Genomic DNA, 19,065 nt, shown 5'->3' with positions numbered 1-19,065 from the left:
GTACTATGTACTAGGTTTTGAGTATTTAATATGTTGCACACTTATGTGTTCTCTCTACTTATGTTAAGGCATCAGAGAGAAACGATAACTCAATCCCAGCAGAAACGACAATAAAGTTGACTTTGATATATTTTCAGATATGATTATCAATAGTCTGACAACTTTATTATTACTGTAATTATTAGTTGTATTATTATTACAACAATAATAATTATGATGATTATGCAATAACATATATTTGACACTTATGGAAATCAAAGTTATGTGTTTACTTTTTTGGGGGGGGGTTATAAATATATCATGCATGTTGTTGTTTGTGTCCCTTCCTGGAGCTGAACTTGCTCCGGAAGTGTTCTTCCAACCCGGAAGTGTACCCGCTGGCCCAACGGAGAGCAGAAGAAGCAATGGCGGGGGATATCGCCACGGAGCTTCTGTTTCTAGATACGTTCAAACACCAGAATGCAGAGGTAACTGTCCTGACGCCTGCACGCACCGCTGTTCGATTCCCTACAGAGCTGCCCGCATTCCAAATCTACATCCGGTTTATTCTGGAGTTTAGGACAGTGATGCCTAACTTCCAAGCTAACGGTTTTAGCCTGGCTAACACAAGCGCACGATAACGCTGCAGTTCACAGCTGTTATTGAACCACACACGTCACACTTGCACATTCAAATGCATCGAAATACAAACTTGAAATGTGGTTTAATTCAAACAGTCATGTAACTGCAGCTGCTTTCCTGTGCATCCTGTCGCAGTTTGTTGTGTTGCTAGCCAGGTGGCTAATGCTAAATGTTAAGTCTCAGCCTGGCCATGTTTATCTTAGATGGAGCAGCACACGTCACTCATCTGCTCTGTGTTATCTGTGTGCTTGTGTTCATGTGTGATCGTGTCCACTCAGCTGACCAACGTGGATGTGGTGCGGTTTCCTTGCGGGGTTCTGGTCACTGAGGTGCGGGTCATTCCTCCAGGAATCAAAGCTCACAGTAGCTTACCTGACAGCAGAGCTTTTGGGTAAGAGCTACACACACACACACACACACTAAAACACACTAACACACACATTCAGCTGACATCCCATTGGGTTCATCCATGTGAACATAATACAGTCCACTATCATGGCTGGCTGCAGTGGTCAGGTTTTGTTTTGGGGGCGTTGGTTCAACTTTATGGTAATTATTTTGGAAATGTTGAATTATATTATGTCAAAACATTTTCTAATTATTAATACAAGCAGTGTAAACTAACAAGACCCTCACTTTTTCAGATATTTGACAGTCTACACTGTAAATATAGTTTATATATATATATATATATATATATATTAATATATTATTTACCTTAAGAATAGTACAGTTAATACTATCTAGTCGTCGTAGTTACAAAACTGCTTACTTAGATTTTAATACTACAGAATTTTCTGCCCTCGTGTTTCCTTTCTGATGTTTTAAATTTGGGAAAATAAGAGTGGTGCGAACTTGAGCCATCCTTGGTATCGACAGATATCACCTTCAGAGATGTTTGTTTGCTACAGATACCTGAGATATATGTGTTCCTGTAGGAAATGGAAAGATCCACTGCATTAAAAAAACACATGAGTGAGTTTGACACCTGATCTCTATTGTTGAGCAGGTCCTGATTCTCACTGAGCCTGTTGGGTAAATGTTCAAAGTAATTTAACATAATGAATGGTCTCGGTGCTTAACAGTGCACAAGCTGAAGTAGAGTAGTTGATAAAAAAGTGATCAACATGGACATACATCATTACACTAGATCTATATAATGATGGCCTTTGTTTGTTCTTCGATTTGTTATAATCTTTGCTATGTTAAAGCATAAACAGTATGGAAAGTCTCTGATGGATAAAAAATGTATGTTACACACCATACACTTGATATCCACTTGGTTCACACTTGGTAAACCAGAGAAGACATAAACAATAGCAACATGTCAAGTCAGGTCATGATAGATGTTATCCAGTATAGCATGACCAACCCTCAACAATAAATCCATAAGTTACTTAACACGTTTCTGTAAATGTCAATTAAATGGGGATATTATGCTCTTTGAAATGTTTAGAATTCATAGCAGATGTGTTGCATTGAATTATAATAGATTTGCAGGTGTACCCACGTATTGTATGATCTTTTATTGCCCACCCCTATGTTCATGTGTAACTCATTACTGTCTTGTGTCTTGTGAATAAAATCTCATCACTGTACATGTGCTTCTATGTTTCCAGGGAGACGTCTCCTCACGCCTTCCAGTTGGAGCTCTTCTTCAATAATGTGGCCAAACCCAGCCACCCCGCCTTCAACAGACTGGGCAGGTGGGAAAGATTTTCCCTCTTCACGTTCTGTTTCTGTTTCCCTCCTAGCCCCTCCTCATTTTCCATCTCTGCATTTTCCTGGTCCGGTCCTAAAAGAGCTTGAGTCGGTCTCACCTGTAAAGCCTGTCCCGGTAGCATCTGAGCCTGGTTCACAGAGGCCGGGCTGCACCCACCCATAATCACTTCTCTTTGTTCCTACGCTGGCTAACTGGTCTCTCCAGAAACTCAACCCCACCCACAGTAACTGCAAGTGACACAAAGACTTAGAGGTCCCACTGAAGTACAGCCAAGCATTTTTATTCTCACTTCATAATAAAAGAGGTGTGCTTAGTGACACCAGAGGATAAACCTTTATTTAGAAGTGTCCGTTGCGTAATAGAAAACTCTTAATGGAACCTCGTGTATCTCCAAATGCTAAAGAGATATTTTTGAAACTTTGTCATTGATATTTAAATATCCACAACATAAACAGGTATGACTGAAATATTTTACAAATATTTCTTAGCCAAAGAATCAGTTTGGTAGGCTGGTGTGGTTATCTGGTGATAACCCTAATGTGTTTTGCTTTTAAGCAAGATACATTTTGAATGGCATGTTGTTGTTGTTAATAGCCTCATTACAATTTATTTTTATGGTGTGTGATTGTCTCTCAATTATGTTTACGGTTGATTTTAGTTCAACTGAGGACAGAATCTTCGTTCTCAGATCACTTGATTTCAATAATTTACAGAGATCTGAAGAGGCAAGGTTGAAAAATAAAACCATTTTGTGGGTCCTTATCACCACGTAAATAGAGAGCTGACAGGAAATGAGAGAAGGACAAGATTTGTGGCACAATGACAATGCTTTTTAAACGTAATTACACAGAAGTTAAGTGCTGTTTAGAAAGACGGATAATCTAGAATTGAACTGTTTATAACCAAAGCCAGCAGTTTTAATCTGTTCAAGTTCAAGAAAGGTTTTTTTATATATATTTGCATATATGTTTTAATCTTCTCTTTCTCACTTTGCACCCCCCATAGTCTGGAGTATGATGAGAACAAGTCCATTGTGTTCAGACCCAGTGGAAAGGTAAATTATCGTCCATGTTAAGATTTGGTTCGGTGGGGTTTTTGCTCCCTTTAGATTTGTGAATATCTCAATGTGTTTGTCCCTCCAGGTGAACACAGACGGCCTGGTGCTGCGTGGCTGGTACACCAGTCTGACTGTGGCCGTGTACGGTACAGCGGAGCGCTCTCACGGACATGACCATGCCTCGCCCCCTCCTCCACCACCCCCACCCCCTCAACAGACAACCGGGCCCAAGAGGATCGTTAAACAAGGTGGACAAATCCAGCTGAAACTACCCAAGACTTTCACCTTAATATCCAATGAGAAGTTTATCACTTCTTTTCCCTGATTTGTTCGTCCCGTCGTAAATCTGTTGTTTGCGTTTTTAAGAGTGGGAAAAAGACGAACAATACAATGGCAGCCCACCCAGACCAGCACCCAGAGGGCCTCGTACTCCACCTGGACCTCCACCGCCAGATGATGATGATGAGGAGCAGGTCCAAGTGACGGGTGAGAGCTTCAATTGTTCGTTATCTTATTTATTGTCTATAAGCAAGCAAGGATTCCCATTGTTTCAGTTAATTCACAACAATATGACAGATAATATCTATTGGGTGTTGCTATGACAGCCAGCATAATTTTGAACTAAATCTGTCTTAGCAACATTTTTATGGTATGGTAACGTGGTTGAAAGCTGGTTTTCTATGTGTAAACTTTGCAGATGAACCCTTGCATTTGTCAGTAGCACAAAATGTTCTCTGCGATGGGGTAATTGTTCCCAGCAAGTCTCTGCATGCTGATTTTCCCAGGGAAAATTGATTATTAAAAACCAGTGGCTCCCTGCCAGTTGGGAAAATAACAAAATGGTTGGAAAATCATAATTATAAGCATTATGTTTTAAAAGGGTTTAAACACCATGATGATTCCAGAACTCTTGTGCACAAATATAAATTACTTTTTGAGAATAAATGCAGTTTGCAGGTCCACCATGGGTCTCCTGTGGGTATGTTGGTTAAACTGTGCATCTTTGCTGGGACATCTACAGTGGGTGTGGTCAAAGATGAGCCGCGGGAGGGTCGCGACGACTACCTCGAGGCCGTGTCACCTGAGAGATCGCTTCCTGCTGATGAGACGTATTCAGATGCTGAGCCAGAGGAGGGCGATGAAGAGGAGGAGCCGGAGGAGGAAGAGGATGCCCGTACAGAGGGAAGCGCTCTGGAGGAGGAGGAAGAAGAGGAGGAGGAAGATGAGGGTGAGGACGAGGAAGAGGAAATGGAGGAAGGTATGGGAGTGCTTATGCGAGAGTAGGATAGGCTACAATCCCGAATGGACTCTTGGCCCCTGGACCCCTTGGTACCGCGAACCCACCAGACTTCCCAAGGGGCCACGGGAGAAGAGTCCATTTGTGGCTGATTGACAGTCCAAGAGTGTGTGTGCTCTGTCATGCTGCCATCATCTACAACTGCTAGATGCTTCAAACTCTCAAGTAGCCCTCGGCCGGACTACTCTGAAGGCTTATGATGGAGATTCATAAGCTGTGGTTTGCAGTGGTACCCACACATCCTCACAGCCTTGGCTGAGCTCGTGCTGTTGTCTCATCCCGCATGTCAAACTAACCCTGCATGTTTGGAGTGGTGCTGACGTGTCTGAGAAGAGATGGTGTGGGGATATATCTATGAACAAGCAAGAAAATATGTAGAAGTCACTGGCCTCCTCATTCATTCTCATGCACATTTTTATGACTCAAATAGTAATTAAAGCCTTATGAGAATATCTTTTCTGTAAATTAACTTTGTCAAATGGTCCTGCTCTTCTATCTCTCCCATCCTACCAGGAGATGATGGTTATGAGCAGATTTCCAGTGATGAAGACGACTTGGATAATAGTAGCTTCAAGTTGCCCACCTTTGACATGGACTACACTCCTGAGGACCTGGCTTCTGTCCCACCGGTCCAGTATGACCCATATGAGCGAGAACTCAGGCCCCTGCTCTACTTCACCCCCCCTTACAAGACTCGTTTTGATACCCAGTTTGAGAAGGCCATTGTTGAGGAGCCCATGGATGCTGGTGATGCAAAAGAACCTGGAGACGAAGCTGACGCTGTTGCCCAACTAAAGGAGCTGCTGGGTAGCATTGGTGACGACAGAGACGCTCGCTGGGTCACTGCTCTGGAAGAGGCAACTGGACAACTGAGCAAAGGGTTGGCCTATTTAATTAAAAAGGAAGACAGCGAGGTGAAGGATCCAGTTGGAATCTTAGCCAAGTGGGCTCTCCAAGCTCTGAGTATGGAGGTTGCTCTCACACAGCCAATTGCCCTGAACCTCAGACAGTTGAAAGCTGGTGCCAAGCTAGCATCACACTTGACTGAGTGCCCACAGGGCCTCACAGCGCTGCTGCGTGAAGGGGCCCTGGGTGTTTTACTGGAGCTGCTCCACGCAGACCACTTATCTTCCACTCTGAAGCTCTGTATCTTTAGAGCTCTGGACGCTCTGACTAGCGCTCCTGCTGGTGTGGAAGCGTTCCTCCACACAGGAGAGTCGGATAAGAGTGGATATCAGGTAAGCACAGATGAACAAGTACAGAAACTTCCAAATCGTTTCTCTGTTTACAGTACACAATATATTCAGGTTTTCCACTTTATTATTTAACATTGGACCCCCGTTGGATTTTCCTTAGAGCTAGAGAAAAAAAAACAATGAAAAATCTTGATCACTGTGTAGAAACACTGACTAGTAGAAGAAACAGTATAAAGGTTGATCACTGCTTTATGTCCTTTTCAGCATTTAGTCCAGCTGTTCCTACGTGAAGAAACCGTGAGGGTCATAACTGCCGGCAACGCCATATTACAGAAGAGTCACATGTACGAGGTACTGGTCGACCTACAGAATACAGCAGCAGCATGGAGTGAAACACAGCAGGTACATGGATGCACACACAGGTATGTTTGAAACGCCAGAGTACATATATTTCTGTATTGATCCCAGCTATCATCCACAGGAGGACATGGAGGAGGCCGACAGCCCCATGGAGGAGGAGCCGTCGCTGGCCTACCCCCCTGTGTGCGAAGCAGAGCTCGATAGGTTGGCAGGGGTTCTGGAAGAGTTGCATCACCTGCTAGAGACGGCCCCTTACTGCATGGTGCAGCCGCCTGGCAAAGCTTTCCCGACTTCTGCAAGAATAACGGGACCACAGGAGAGAGACGATCCATATCCAGCACTGTATAGGTACATATTTACCTGCTGACCCTTAACCCTACACAACGCAGAAACTCTGACACACAGTTGAAAGTTGTGACTCGTCGATTAGATTTATAATATTGCTCTTTCTTTTTTCTCAGGTATATGCACGCGTGTCATTTCTTGGAGAGCACGACAGTGGTGTTGTCGGCAGCTGCTGCGTCCGGGCACGTAGGCGTCACCCAAGCAGTCCGAGAGATCCTGCGCTTCCTGTCGCTCACCCAGCCAGGTCTGCTCTTCCTCCTCGCCCAGCCCAGCCCCACCAACCTGCTGCTGCGTCTCCTGGCATCGATGTCGGACGGCGAGAGCGAGGAGAGCACTTTGACCGGTGGAGAGGGAGCTCTCACCGGGCCCGGGTTCGGGGAAGAGGGCTTTGGCGTGTGGTTAATGCAGGCGCTGCATGCTCTGCAGGGTGTGTCGGAGCTCATGAGCCATGTGGCCACAGGAGGAGAGGGGGGAGCTGGGCTGGAGGAAGGTGACAATGCAGAGGTCCTAGGGTTGCTGCATGCGCTCTACCTGATGACCTTCACTCAGACCGGTCGCAGTGCTGTGGCCCATGTTTTTAGCCTGGACAACAACCTCTCCTGTCTGGTGACCCTGCTCCAGCACCACAGCAAAGATGGACAGGGGTACAGCTGTTATCTCCTTCGCCTTTTGTTCCTCTTCATCACTTTGCACTGGGTTCTGATAATGTTTCCACTGTTTTTGTCTTCTTCTCTTTTAGTGAAGCGAAGGCTCGCAAAGCAGTGACATATAATTATGCCTGCATGCTGGTGTTACTTGTGGTGCAGAGCTCTAATGAACTGAGGATGATGGAACAGTTTGCTTGTCCACTGCTCGCCTTAGCCAAGGCTGATGACACCAATGCCAAGTTACAAGGTAGCTATCGTTAATGTAGACCTACTTATGATGTCGCATATGAAAGTTTTGGTGTGAATGTGTCTTTCTTTGATTCTTCAGAGCTCAGTAAATGGTTGGAGCCTCTCGAAAAACTTCGCTTTGAGATCGGCAGCATTCCCACCCTCCTAGAGTACATTAAACAGGTACAGCTCTCACTCAGTAAACATCCAGCTGAAGTAAAGCAACATTTCACTATGTTTTCACTTTTCACTTTCAGTCTCTTATATTCCCTGAAGACAATCCTAGTACTTCCTGAGTGATAAATCTCAGTTGTCAGTGTTTGGGTGGCTGCCAGAGATTTGTCCACAACATTGAGTTCTTTCTTTGAGGGAATCAAAGCCTCTCACATAACCCGAACCACCAGGGACTGACCACTCTAAGTAAAATCATTTTTATTCAGCTGATATTTATAGAGCTCATTCAATATTATCATCACAGGAAAATTTAGCATTTTTGTCACCACGTTAAAAAAAACCCAGATCAGCTGGTAAAGTGTCTCATATCCCTGTTACCTACATAAGAATGCAAACTTTACATAAGAATGCAAACTTTATAAACAACAAAACTGTTAACAAAGCTTGAAGATACACACTAAACTGTGTGTCCTCTACTCATCTTGCTTGTAAACTCCAAAATCATCAGTTATATACATTGCCTTGGAATGTAGCACTTCACTGACAAGTCTGAACAGCTCCAACATATACCTGTTCCGTAGCAATTTTGAGACGAGGCTATATGCAAATAATAATTGCTGTGATCTTTGAAGATGTATTTTCTCTCCGATTCAGAATGTGGAAAATGTGTTGACTGCTGACGGAACTGGTCTGGTCACTGCGCTCAGGGTTCTCGGTCACATTGCCAGCCCGCCTCCTGCCGTCGAAGGTAAAGACACAAAGCATGGTTTTATTTTTCACGGTGTTCATTGAATCAGAAAATAAGATGCTCTGTAACTACACATCTAGTATTCTCTATCGTACACATTTCTCACCATGTCGCCTCCTCTCTGCAGGTCAGCAGAGGGATCTCAAGTGGAGTCTCGCAGGGGTTCAGCTGTTCTCAGGCGAGGGTCTGGACACGTGTGTGCGCATCCTGCAGAAGCTGTGCGGCGTGCTGCTGCACCCATGGCGTGTACACGGACAAATGGGCCCCACGCCGCATCGCTGCATGATCCTCAGCATATGCATCAGCACACTCAGGTTGTTGCGCACCATGTTGACAGAGCTCCTCCGCCGGGGAGCCTTTCAGTTCAGGGACACTCGTGTTGCCAGTGTGCTGGTGACCCTCCACATGATTGTTTGCTCTATCCCTGCATCCGGACGTCTGGACGGGGAGGAGACCAGAGTGCAGGCTTTAATTGTGGATGTGCTGCTCACTTTCACACAGGGTGTCAATGAGGAGGTGTGTGACTGAGGGAGGACGAGGCGTTTTGTTTCACCAAGCAATACAACTCAGAAAGTGTCACTGGGCATCATTTTTCTGAGACAATGTGTGTGTTTGCTGCAGGTGACTCATACAGAAGAGACTCTGGCCAGTAACACTTGGTCACTGATGCTGAAGGAGGTGTTGAGCTCGCTGCTGAAAGCCCCTGAAGGTCTGTTCTCTGGTCTGACGCTGCTGTCCGAGCTCCTGCCTCTGCCACTCCCCATGCAGAGCACTCAGGTACCTCATCTCACTCCTACCCCCTGCCTGCTTATCTGTTTGGTACATAAGCATGTTGGTGGTGACATACTGCTGTCTCTGTAGGTGATCTCAGTCCAAGATGTGGCTGTAGCCTTAAACACAAGGAAGCTGTGGAGCATGCACATTCGGGCGCAGTGGAAAGTGTTTTCTGAGGTGCTGAGGTGTGTGTGTGGAACTACATGCCCTCCCCTCCTGGCCATGCTGAGGAGAGTGTTCGTTCAACTGGCAGACCTGTCTTCGCCCAGTGCGACGCTCATCATGAAGACCCTGGTGGAGCTGCTGCTGGAGGAGCTGCAGCCGTGAGTAAAGCATATTCACACACTTAAGTTATATGTGATTATGCTCTAAATTGTGTTTTAACTGAATAATGTGTGCTAACTGCAGGGTGGAGGGGAAAGCTGTGTGCTGGGTCCAGGCCCTCCGCCTGCTTTCTTTGATGGATGCCCTGGTGTCACAGAGAGCTTGTAAGAGCGCAGCATTACACCTCCTCTCTGGGTCGGTGTCTGGAGATGAACAAATGGCCGATCTGTTCCCTTTGCTTCTGCCCCTGTTGGTTCCTCCCACCGGGCCCTGCTTACAACAGCAGCAGTGCAGCGAACTAGTGGGGACAATATTACAGTCACTGTGTGACCAAGTAAGTAATGAAGTGAACATGAAGGCAAACAACCCATGTTCATATAGGGAGAGGAATAAAACGGAAAATAAAAATCTCTGTCTTCATCAGGACATTTCTTTGGTGATATCTCCACCTGGTGAAAGCTGTGTGTCCGAGGTCGAGCAGCTAGCCAATGCACTTCCGGGGCGAGAGATGATGTCATCGGTGTGCAACGCCTTGTTAGAGGTTTTGGGGAATGCAGAGAGCAGCGTCCCTCTCCTCCTCACCTCTCTCCGGACTTTGACATTCTTCACAGAGCACGACTACGGACTTTACCACTTCAAAGTGTAAATGACAATGTTTCCTTCACGTTTCTTGGATTAACCACTGTTTCCTGTTATTATTACTTTTAGATTCTTTAAGTCAACGAAGCCGTCGGTGACACTTCATCTTTCTTTCAGTGCTCTGAAGAAACATGATGCGGCTCTGTGCTCGCTCTTAAAGAGGCTGGTGTGTGCATTTAACAAGGACTCAGCAGATTTGCTCTCAGCTCTACTGGACTTCCTCAGACAGATTCTCAACACAGATGCAATGGTAAGTACTTGGCTCTATGTCTAAATAAGCAGTTGTTACATAAGGAAAAACACAAGAGCTTGGTTCTCTCATAGATTTTCAGACATTCTGTGATAGTTTGATTTTATTGTTGGATCTTTCTGTTCTAATTCAGTGTGTCGATGAGGTTCAGGGGTCTGGTGAAGAGACCTCCTTCTCCCATCCTCCACGGTTTCTGTCCGGCTCTGAGATGAAAGCTCTGCTGCAGTGGGAGGAGTCTGAGTCACATCCGCTCCCGACTTTGGAGAAACAGATTACGGTACAAATGATTCATGTGTGGTTTTTTAATTAGGGTCTTGTGGGACCTTGACATTAAACTAACTGTGTGTTTGTCTGTAGAAACTTTCTAAGGAAGATGAATCACTGGAGGCCATGTTGGAAAATGTGATTGTTCTGAGGCAGACGCTGGAGACGGCCACCGACACGCCTCCAGCTGCAGATACTGAGCCCACTTTGCCGGCTCCTGAGACACTCGGGGCCCAATTTAATCACAGGTTCAGTTTTTTTGTGTTCTTTGTCCTTAAAGTCATCCACCAAAGTGAAAGCATGTACAATCCCAGTAAAGGAAAATGTAAAATGAAAAATGATGGTGTTAACATGGCTTTTAGTACAAAGGCTTTCTTTGAAACTAGAGCCTGACTAATCATCGTGCGTTTTTTATCTGCAGGACTGTGTTTATCCTGTCAGAAGCTCTGGATGAGCAGCTGAAGGCTCTGTGGTTCTCTCCCTTCCACACTGATGACATAGAAGTAGACCTTGACATGGTTAGTGTGCTTGTAAACACACAGTGCATGTGCAAGATCTCATGAGACCTTGTGAAGGCTTCAGAATTACAGAAAAAAGTATTATCTGATTCATTTTGTGTGTTATTAATCACATGTTATTACTTCCTGTATCACAGTTTTTGCACATTATCTTTTCTTTTCTAGTGCAAGGTTTTTTCAAGTAATAGCATAATGACAACGTATACTTAAAAACTACAAACAACATGGTTAAACAGAAGTACAACATTACAAGAACATATATTTTGGCAGTAAAATTTGAAACTAAATAAAGCTGAGTCAAATACTACACATATATTATAAACACAATAAGATCAACACCGGCAAAAACAAGCAAACTGGAAATTGTCTTCTCTTATAAATTCAAAAAGATAATTAATATACTATTGCCGCACTTCTACAGTGACAACCCGAAAGAGAGCGACCTTGTTTGGTTCAAACCAAAAGTTTCTTTCTCTCACACCATAGCTGCCGTCCTTACGTTTTTTTTTTAAGTTTGAGTTGTGAAATCACTTAATGAATCAGTTGTTTATATTTTTGGAAAATGAAAATGATGACAGACGATAACCTACAGTGTTGGGGCACAGTGTTTACCGGTCACCACTCTCTTTTCTCTGTGTGGAAGGTGAAGGTGGATCTGGTGGGACTGGCTCAGGAGTGTTGTCCAGAGCTGGACCTGAAGGCAGAGCTGGAGCGCTCCTTCCTGTCTGAGCCGTCCTCTCCTGGTCACACCAAGACTACAAAGGGCTTCAGACTCGGCAAACACAAGCATGAGACGTTCATCACTTCAAGGTTCAGGTTCAGTATTCGGCTCATGTCACTTTAATATCCTCAAACTTTCTCACAGAATCTTCGTTGAAATTGCTAAGTGTAATTGAATGTTTGTCCCCGCAGCGGTAAATCGGATTACTGCGAGCCCGCTAAACGAGCCCACATGATGGCGGCTCCACGTGGCCGCGGAGGCCGAGGAGGGTTTGGACAAAATCTCTGCCGACCCCACGATATCTTCCGCCAGCGCAAACAGAACACTTCCCGTCCTCCCAGCATGCACGTGGATGACTTTGTGGCAGCAGAGTTTAAGGACATTACGCCGCTTGGGCTTTTGGCCCAAAAACGACTGCCCAAGAGTTCACCCAAACCCCCCACCAGAGGACTGTTCACTGGCAACAGAGGCAGAGCCGCTTTCCACAGCCAGGCTCGCTTTTTCACTCCACCACAACCTAAAGGGGTCCTGCTAGCTGGTGGGTACACACAGGAGACGCACACATTGAGTCACAGACACTCACAATCTTTTCTGTAAGATAAATGTATAAGTATCATTCTTGACAGTGGAGTTTGACTCAAAAATGTATTGTCAAGATCCACTTCCTGGCTTTTTCAAGGGCTTTCATAAATGTTGTCACCACTCCATCATGATTCAACCATCTATTAGTTGCATACGTGGGTCACATGTTGACCTTCATGAAAACTGAGCAGACCCCATTTACTGATGAAGTTGGTCCGATGTGGTTGAAAGCTCTGGATTAAGGTAGCGAGGGGGCCGCAGGTTTTTATGTTGGACTTAATATATTTAGACTGAGCAGTATAACATAGTAGTTTAGAAGAAGCACTTCATGGCCAGTAGAGGGTGACAAATCATTTTGGTTTGTTTTGGCAGGTAACTACACTAGAAGAGAAGGAGGCAGAGGGTCGTCATGGAGCGGCCAAGTTCCAGGCATCACTCACAGAGGAACCTACAGCGAACCCCGGGGAGGCCAGAGCAACTTCTCACGTGGACCGCTGCCTTCCAGACAACCCCCAGCAAGTATGTCCTGCAGATATGTGCACACGTGTCCTGATTCTGTCATGTAGGAATTTCTAAACACTGAGCTGAAAATGTGGTTCTCTCTGTTTCTTCCAGGTGCGTATCGCCTCGCTCCTCGGGACCGAGCTCCGCGGGGCAGAGGAGGCGCCGGCCTGTCGTGGCTTAGTGGGGGTGGAGGGGGCGGCAGTGCCGGAGGAGGAGGCGGAGGGGGGAGAGGATCTCAGGGGAGCAAGTTTAGCGGCGGAGGAGGGAGCGGTGGTGGGAGGGGCAGGCACGTTCGCTCCTTCACCAGGTAAATTCACCTGGGCAATGACTGCAGCCTTTTGTGGCAACAAATGGACCAATCGGGATATGTTGTATACTGTCGCCATGGAAACATGGTGGGATGATGTTGTCACAATGACGTTCAGACTGTGTTGATGTTTTATGTTTTGTTATGAGTTGTATTGAGAGAATAAAGGTGATCGTAAATGATCTTTACATTGTTATTATTACCCGTATGCTTTTTAAAATGTGAAACTATTGCAGAGGGTTACGTGATCTACAACATTATTTGAACTTAAAATGTCCTTTTTCTTGACTGCGACGTCAGAAAATCCAGGATAATATTTGTGTGCTGGTGGACTATCAAAATACAGCAGGTTTTCACAACAAACTGCAGTAGAATATGAACGCTATGCTAGCGGTCCTCAAAAGAGCTGCTTTGTACAACTTTTCCTCTGTAGTCTGAAACCCTGAGAAACCATTTTCTTATTTTTATTCATCTTTTTTTTAATACATTTTAGTTTACACTTTTTTTATGAAGCCAGTTTTTAGATGGACAAAATATCAGATGGATCAATGATGAAGAAAATAAGAATAATTTGGTTCTAAGATCAAGAAAACTAACTTGATGTAACAATTTTTTTGCTGAAACTTGATGAATACAAAAACAAGGGATGTTACACAATGGTCTGTTGGCAAATATGATGAGGGTGAGCTGAGCATGACTACAAAATAAATGTTTTTTTCATATAAATTGGAAATCCACAGATTTGACAGATGTAAAATTACCCATAAAAAGACCTGCCCTTAAAATGCAATGTGGTTCAGTTCACAGCATAATGTCTTTCAAATCTAATCTACACCCGCATTTGATTTAAAAAAAAAAAAACATCTAAAACTCATCATACCAGATGGCTACATAACTTCCTTTACTCTTTAGTACAGTGAATGTAATTGCATACAAATTGTTGCCAAAATATTTCCAAAAAAGAATTCATCCTCTCCAATCTGGCTGACATCTCATCAGTCCAGTGTCAGATCACGGTCACCTCCCGGTTCTTCCTCTTGATGCAGTCCAGAGTCAGACTCCGGGTACCAACCTTGCGCCCCCCCTCACCCAGCTGCGGCGATGTTGGTGGACCTGACACATTCATCACCTGAGCCGAATGCAGAGACAGACTGGAGGAATGCAAGGACGCCTTCCTCTGCAGGTGTCTGGTCGTGTCGGTGTGTAGCTCCCAGCCGGGTGTTGACTGCGCCCCCTGGTGCTGCTCTCTGGCCGTCTGGTCGACGGGATGCTGACCCTTGAATGGCTGCAGGTCTCTCAGAAGCTCCAGCAGCTCTCTCTTCTCCAGCTCTGCCTCGGCCTGCTCCTGCCGCCTCAGACGCTCTGCTCCCAGCAGGGCTCGCATGTCACACATCACACGGGACAACTGATCCTGGAGGGAGAGGATTACTCAGGATGCAGCTATGAAGAACTTCCACTTTGAAGCATGAATATAGTGCTCATGTTTTGACTGTAAAACCTCATTGTGAGGAAAGTAAATATCTCTCTGAAATACTGTATAAATATTCAATAATGTGCCATGACATCAAACATTTGATTCAGTAAATGTGCTTCGTCTTTTCTCATTTTAAAAACTGAGGAGTTACCTTGAGCTCCTCCACCTCGTTCTTCAGCTGGGACTCTTTCTGCACCATGTGTCTCCTCTGTGAGTCCAAGCGAGACTCCATCTCTCGTCGCACCTCCTCCAACTTACACAGCATCTCCGCCCTTCAGCAAACATTCAACAAGACCAGGGTTATGATGTGCAAAGCCATTCCAGCTCTGTGCGACGAGTACCGAGACGCACCTGAGCAGCTCCACCTCCGTGCGCAGCTCTGCCACACAGTTGTGTTGTGACTGATCGCTGGAGAGCAGCGTGTGACCACAGCCGTTGGGACACTCTCTGCTGCAGAAGTTACATTCTGACAAGTGGGCCTCCAGACCTCGCCTCTCTATCTGCACGGGACAACCTGAGAGGAGAGAGGCCCCATGAGACATGATGCAGTGTTATAGAGAAAGGAAACTGGGTTTAGAGAGAGCAACACCACAATATCGTTCAAGTTGAAATGTCTCTCGAATAAAATAAAAACAACCAAATCTCAAAGACTGATGTGATGTGATAAACAGGTCCAATGTGAAGATGCAACTTCAAACTCCACTCAGTGGAACATGCTGCTGATTTTGTAGAATCAGAATAATTCACTCTTTTGTAATTCTTTCTAGGAAAAATGATCAAATGTGAAGGTAGTTTGTTATTTTTATTATACAACATTTTACACATGCACCTGCACACATACATGTGTAAAATACAAATTGCAGCATGGCCTGCCATCTCACAATATTCTACCAATGCTGATCCCCAGAGTTAGAAAGGAACTTTGCCAAAACGCTTTTTAATACAGTGCCCTCTCTTTCTGGAGTAATCTACATCAAGGATCTGAAATAGCTTGTTACCAGGGGACATTGAAATCTATTTGAAAACAGACTTTTAAGTTCACTGTGGATGCTCCGGAAATGTTTTACTGAAATCCAGCTTTAAAGCTTTGCAGTGAGGAAAAAAGATAACTTATTGTAAAGAGAGCATAATGTCATCATTTATATTTATGCTCTAATTATTTAAATGCATCCTTTTTTATGCAAATGTAATGATGATCACATCTTAGACAGTGACATTAAATATCAGGTTGAATCTGATGTTAAATAATATGTTGCTGTTTGTGTCTGTTGTATTTCACAGCAAAACGTCACAAGGCATGCACACACTCTGTCACTATACCTACCACACCGGTAACATATGTATTCTCCACCTGCCAATGACAGGTCACAGTCACCATGTGAGCACATTCTTGTTTATACTACGAATACACACCAAACTTGTAAAACGCTCATTAAACAATTATGGAAAGTTGACCCTTGCTGCACTGTGTGTCACTGGTTGTGTGTGTGTGCGTGTGTGTGTGTGTGTGTGTGTGTGTGTGTGTGTGTGTGTGTGTGTATGTATGTGTGTGTGTGTGATAGGGAGAGGTCTGAGCTTTGAGTCCTGAACCAGTCCCACCGGTGCACTAGTTTGTGTAGTACCCATGACAACAAGACTCACCTGTTGCTCACCCCCCACACTCAGGTGTCACATTACTTTTGTGCAATTGAATCTTACGACTAGGATCAAATAAAAGGTGTAACAGGAGCCAGGAGATGAGCGGCCTTGCAGTCAGCGTGAGGCGTCCTACCTGTGTTGGAGCAGGAGATGAAGGCAAACTCACACTCATCCTCGTGTGTGTGCAGGCCCTCCAGGGAGCAGACCACGTCACACCCCTGGGCTGCGTTCACACAACGGACCTGCAGGCGGTTCAGGTCGTTACGCATGTACCTGACATACACAGACACACAAAGACAATCAGAGAGAGATGAGAAGGGAGCATTCATGATGCCAGTGAATAGAAGGAAAATAAGCTGTGAGGTATTGCATATGAAGAACTATGAGACAGACCTGTACAGAGGTTTGAGACTCGACACATCCAGCGGCTGTCTGTCCTCAGGACAGGAGTGGTGATGGACCAGCCAGCTGCTGATGCAGGCGCTGCAGTAGGCATGTTCGCAGGGTGCCTGGAGGGGGCGCTCCAACACGTCTCGGCACACACAGCACAGCAGACCCTCATTCACATAGCCCACAAACCTCTCAAGATCATACCCCATCCTGCAAGCACACAGGTAGATCACACAAAACGTGACCAGAGCAGGGAACAAAGATCAATCTGTATTGGCTCATTTGTTTCTTCAGTTTTTTAAATGATCAGATCTGATGTGAATGTTTCCTACCTGAGAAGTTAACTCTCACTTCCTCCACCTCCTCTGCCTTCTCTCCTCCTGTTGATATCCACTGCACTGGCTCCTCCACTAGGGACCTCTCTGCTGCTACAACCACCTCATCCTCTCTCTTTGGCTTATTGCTCCATCAAGGTGAGGGTCTCCTCTCTCCCAAAGCCCTCCCCTGCCTTTGGGACTGTGTCTCCATGGAGAGGTATCCCCTGACAACCAAGGTTTGGGACCCGGGCGGGCAGCTGTCAGGCGAGATCAGATCAGAGAGACAGACAGAATTACATGAGAGGAAGCGTTCAACTCACAAAGACAAATTCTGCAGCACAGGGAAGCGTTGTTTGTATTTTTTGCCTTACCAATAACGCTGAGCAGTGGCGTCGCCTTCAGAGATTACTGCTGCCCTTCAACTGTTTGTGTCTTTGTTAATGACCCAAGCTACCCTGGATTTCTCTTTCTGCCTCTCTCTCTCTCTCTCTCTGCATGTGGGATTACCATGGATAACACTCTCTCCCCCTCCCTGATTGGATTACAGACTGCACGACATCAGATGACAACACACTATCAGACCACAGACATCAAAGTGCAACCTCTTGGACTCATCCCAGTCCATTTATAGTGGGTGAGGTCGGTGTAAGTGGAGCAGATGCTTTACAATGTAAAATCACTCAAATACCTGCATCAAAGTTCTGGTATTCATCATGCATTCACCAGAATAAATGCATTATAAGTGCAAGATCTGCAAAATGTACTCAGAAGTAAAAGCACCTATTATGCAAGTCCCACCAATATGTAGGGCCTGAGCATTGACAGGCACTGACAGACAGTGATGAAAATTTACTTTTCATTTATTTTCTGTTATTCATTTTTGTTTTTTTATATATTATTTTTTTAATTTAACTAAATTTTTTTATTTACCTCCTGCGCAGAAGCACTTCTAATTTAATTTAATTTAATTTTTTATTTGTTTCTAAATTTACATAGTGTTAGATATTGTGCAATTAATAGGTTGTTGAATGCCTGACAATTTCACGGATTCAGTATCATCGCCAAGGAGTGGGAATCGAACCGGCAACCTTCTTGTTAATGATTGTGCAATATGACGTATTGTATAACAATGCCTACTATTTTTTTATGCTCATGATGGGTTTATAAATCTTAATCTTCAGTGGAACTATATGAAATCCTCAAAATAATGACTTACTATATTAAAATAAAGAGGATCCTCTTAAAAATATAGATTTTTTAAAAACTAATATTATTTTGAGACAGTACCAACTTTTTTATATCTATTTTAGTTGACAGAGACAGAGCTGGATGTAAAGGCTCATCTTAACTCATTCTTTTTTTTACTATAATAAGTTACTATAGTTATAACGACTTAAAAGCTATGCTTAAAAGACATGTTCGTCTTTGCAAGTAAGACAAATAAGACAGGAAATTATTATTATTATTGATCATTTTTGAAACAATAACAACAACTTCTACATTTTGCAAAGAGTTCTTCTATTCGTGACGTCACCAGTTAAAGGGGTGAGGCGAGGTCAGCTGTCTTGAGCATTCTGGGTGTGCTCGATTTGTGACCCGGGGACCGGCGGGAGGAGGAGAAGCAGGAGAGGAGGTGTGCGGCAAACTCGAGTCCAATCAAATACCGAGCGCACCTCGCTCCTCTGGACCACGCCCACTGTGGTGGGAGTAGCCAATCGGGGGCTTTGAATCATTCCGCGGGAGAAACGGAACAGGATGTGGAGTTGAAGGATCGAGACGCGAGTAAACGTGGAATAAAGTGAGAGACTGAGACTTTGAATGTCTTCTTCAGACGTTTGGTTCGTGTCGGTAACTATAACACGTTGTCTCACTTTGTCCAACAGGACACAACAACACAACTAACACAGCGAGTGACTGCAGCGAGCCTGTTAGCTGTGATGCTAACCGGCTACATGATACAACAGCTT

General features: G+C 44.7%; 2 protein-coding genes across 5 annotated transcripts; one reads left to right on the top strand and one right to left on the bottom strand.

Moving 5' to 3' along the window:
* The first annotated feature begins 389 nt into the window (after positions 1 to 389).
* Positions 390 to 13,462, top strand: virma (vir like m6A methyltransferase associated). 4 transcript variants are annotated; one of them, XM_061080649.1, is made up of 27 exons: positions 390 to 467; positions 900 to 1,012; positions 2,241 to 2,327; positions 3,350 to 3,398; positions 3,487 to 3,649; positions 3,768 to 3,887; positions 4,423 to 4,629; positions 5,212 to 5,936; positions 6,159 to 6,296; positions 6,376 to 6,602; positions 6,716 to 7,243; positions 7,339 to 7,493; positions 7,575 to 7,657; positions 8,303 to 8,396; positions 8,524 to 8,912; positions 9,018 to 9,173; positions 9,258 to 9,493; positions 9,579 to 9,828; positions 9,919 to 10,136; positions 10,251 to 10,383; positions 10,517 to 10,660; positions 10,741 to 10,895; positions 11,069 to 11,165; positions 11,809 to 11,975; positions 12,078 to 12,424; positions 12,841 to 12,987; positions 13,084 to 13,462. In XM_061080649.1, the coding sequence occupies exons 1-27, from the start codon at positions 405 to 407 to the stop codon at positions 13,281 to 13,283; spliced, it is 5,391 nt and encodes a 1,796-aa protein (XP_060936632.1). In that variant the 5' UTR covers positions 390 to 404; the 3' UTR covers positions 13,284 to 13,462. The 4 variants fall into 4 exon arrangements, with proteins under 4 accessions (XP_060936632.1, XP_060936631.1, XP_060936633.1 ...); XM_061080648.1 differs by having other exon boundaries at positions 11,809 to 11,981; XM_061080650.1 differs by having other exon boundaries at positions 4,423 to 4,659.
* A 265-nt stretch (positions 13,463 to 13,727) lies between these two features.
* Positions 13,728 to 17,608, bottom strand: rnf41l (ring finger protein 41, like). The gene is made up of 7 exons (XM_061080647.1): positions 17,470 to 17,608; positions 17,114 to 17,355; positions 16,785 to 16,991; positions 16,525 to 16,664; positions 15,105 to 15,267; positions 14,905 to 15,025; positions 13,728 to 14,690 (listed from the first exon to the last, which is right to left on the bottom strand). Exons 3-7 carry the CDS (start codon positions 16,988 to 16,990, stop codon positions 14,286 to 14,288), a joined length of 1,035 nt encoding a protein of 344 aa, XP_060936630.1. The 5' UTR covers position 16,991; positions 17,114 to 17,355; positions 17,470 to 17,608; the 3' UTR covers positions 13,728 to 14,285.
* Positions 17,609 to 19,065: the final 1,457 nt, after the last annotated feature.

This window comes from Limanda limanda, chromosome 11 (assembly GCF_963576545.1).
Source record: "Limanda limanda chromosome 11, fLimLim1.1, whole genome shotgun sequence".
In the NCBI taxonomy this organism is placed as follows: domain Eukaryota; kingdom Metazoa; phylum Chordata; class Actinopteri; order Pleuronectiformes; family Pleuronectidae; genus Limanda; species Limanda limanda.
Note: the sequence above shows the minus strand (reverse complement) of the source record. Positions and strands in the feature narration are given on the sequence as shown.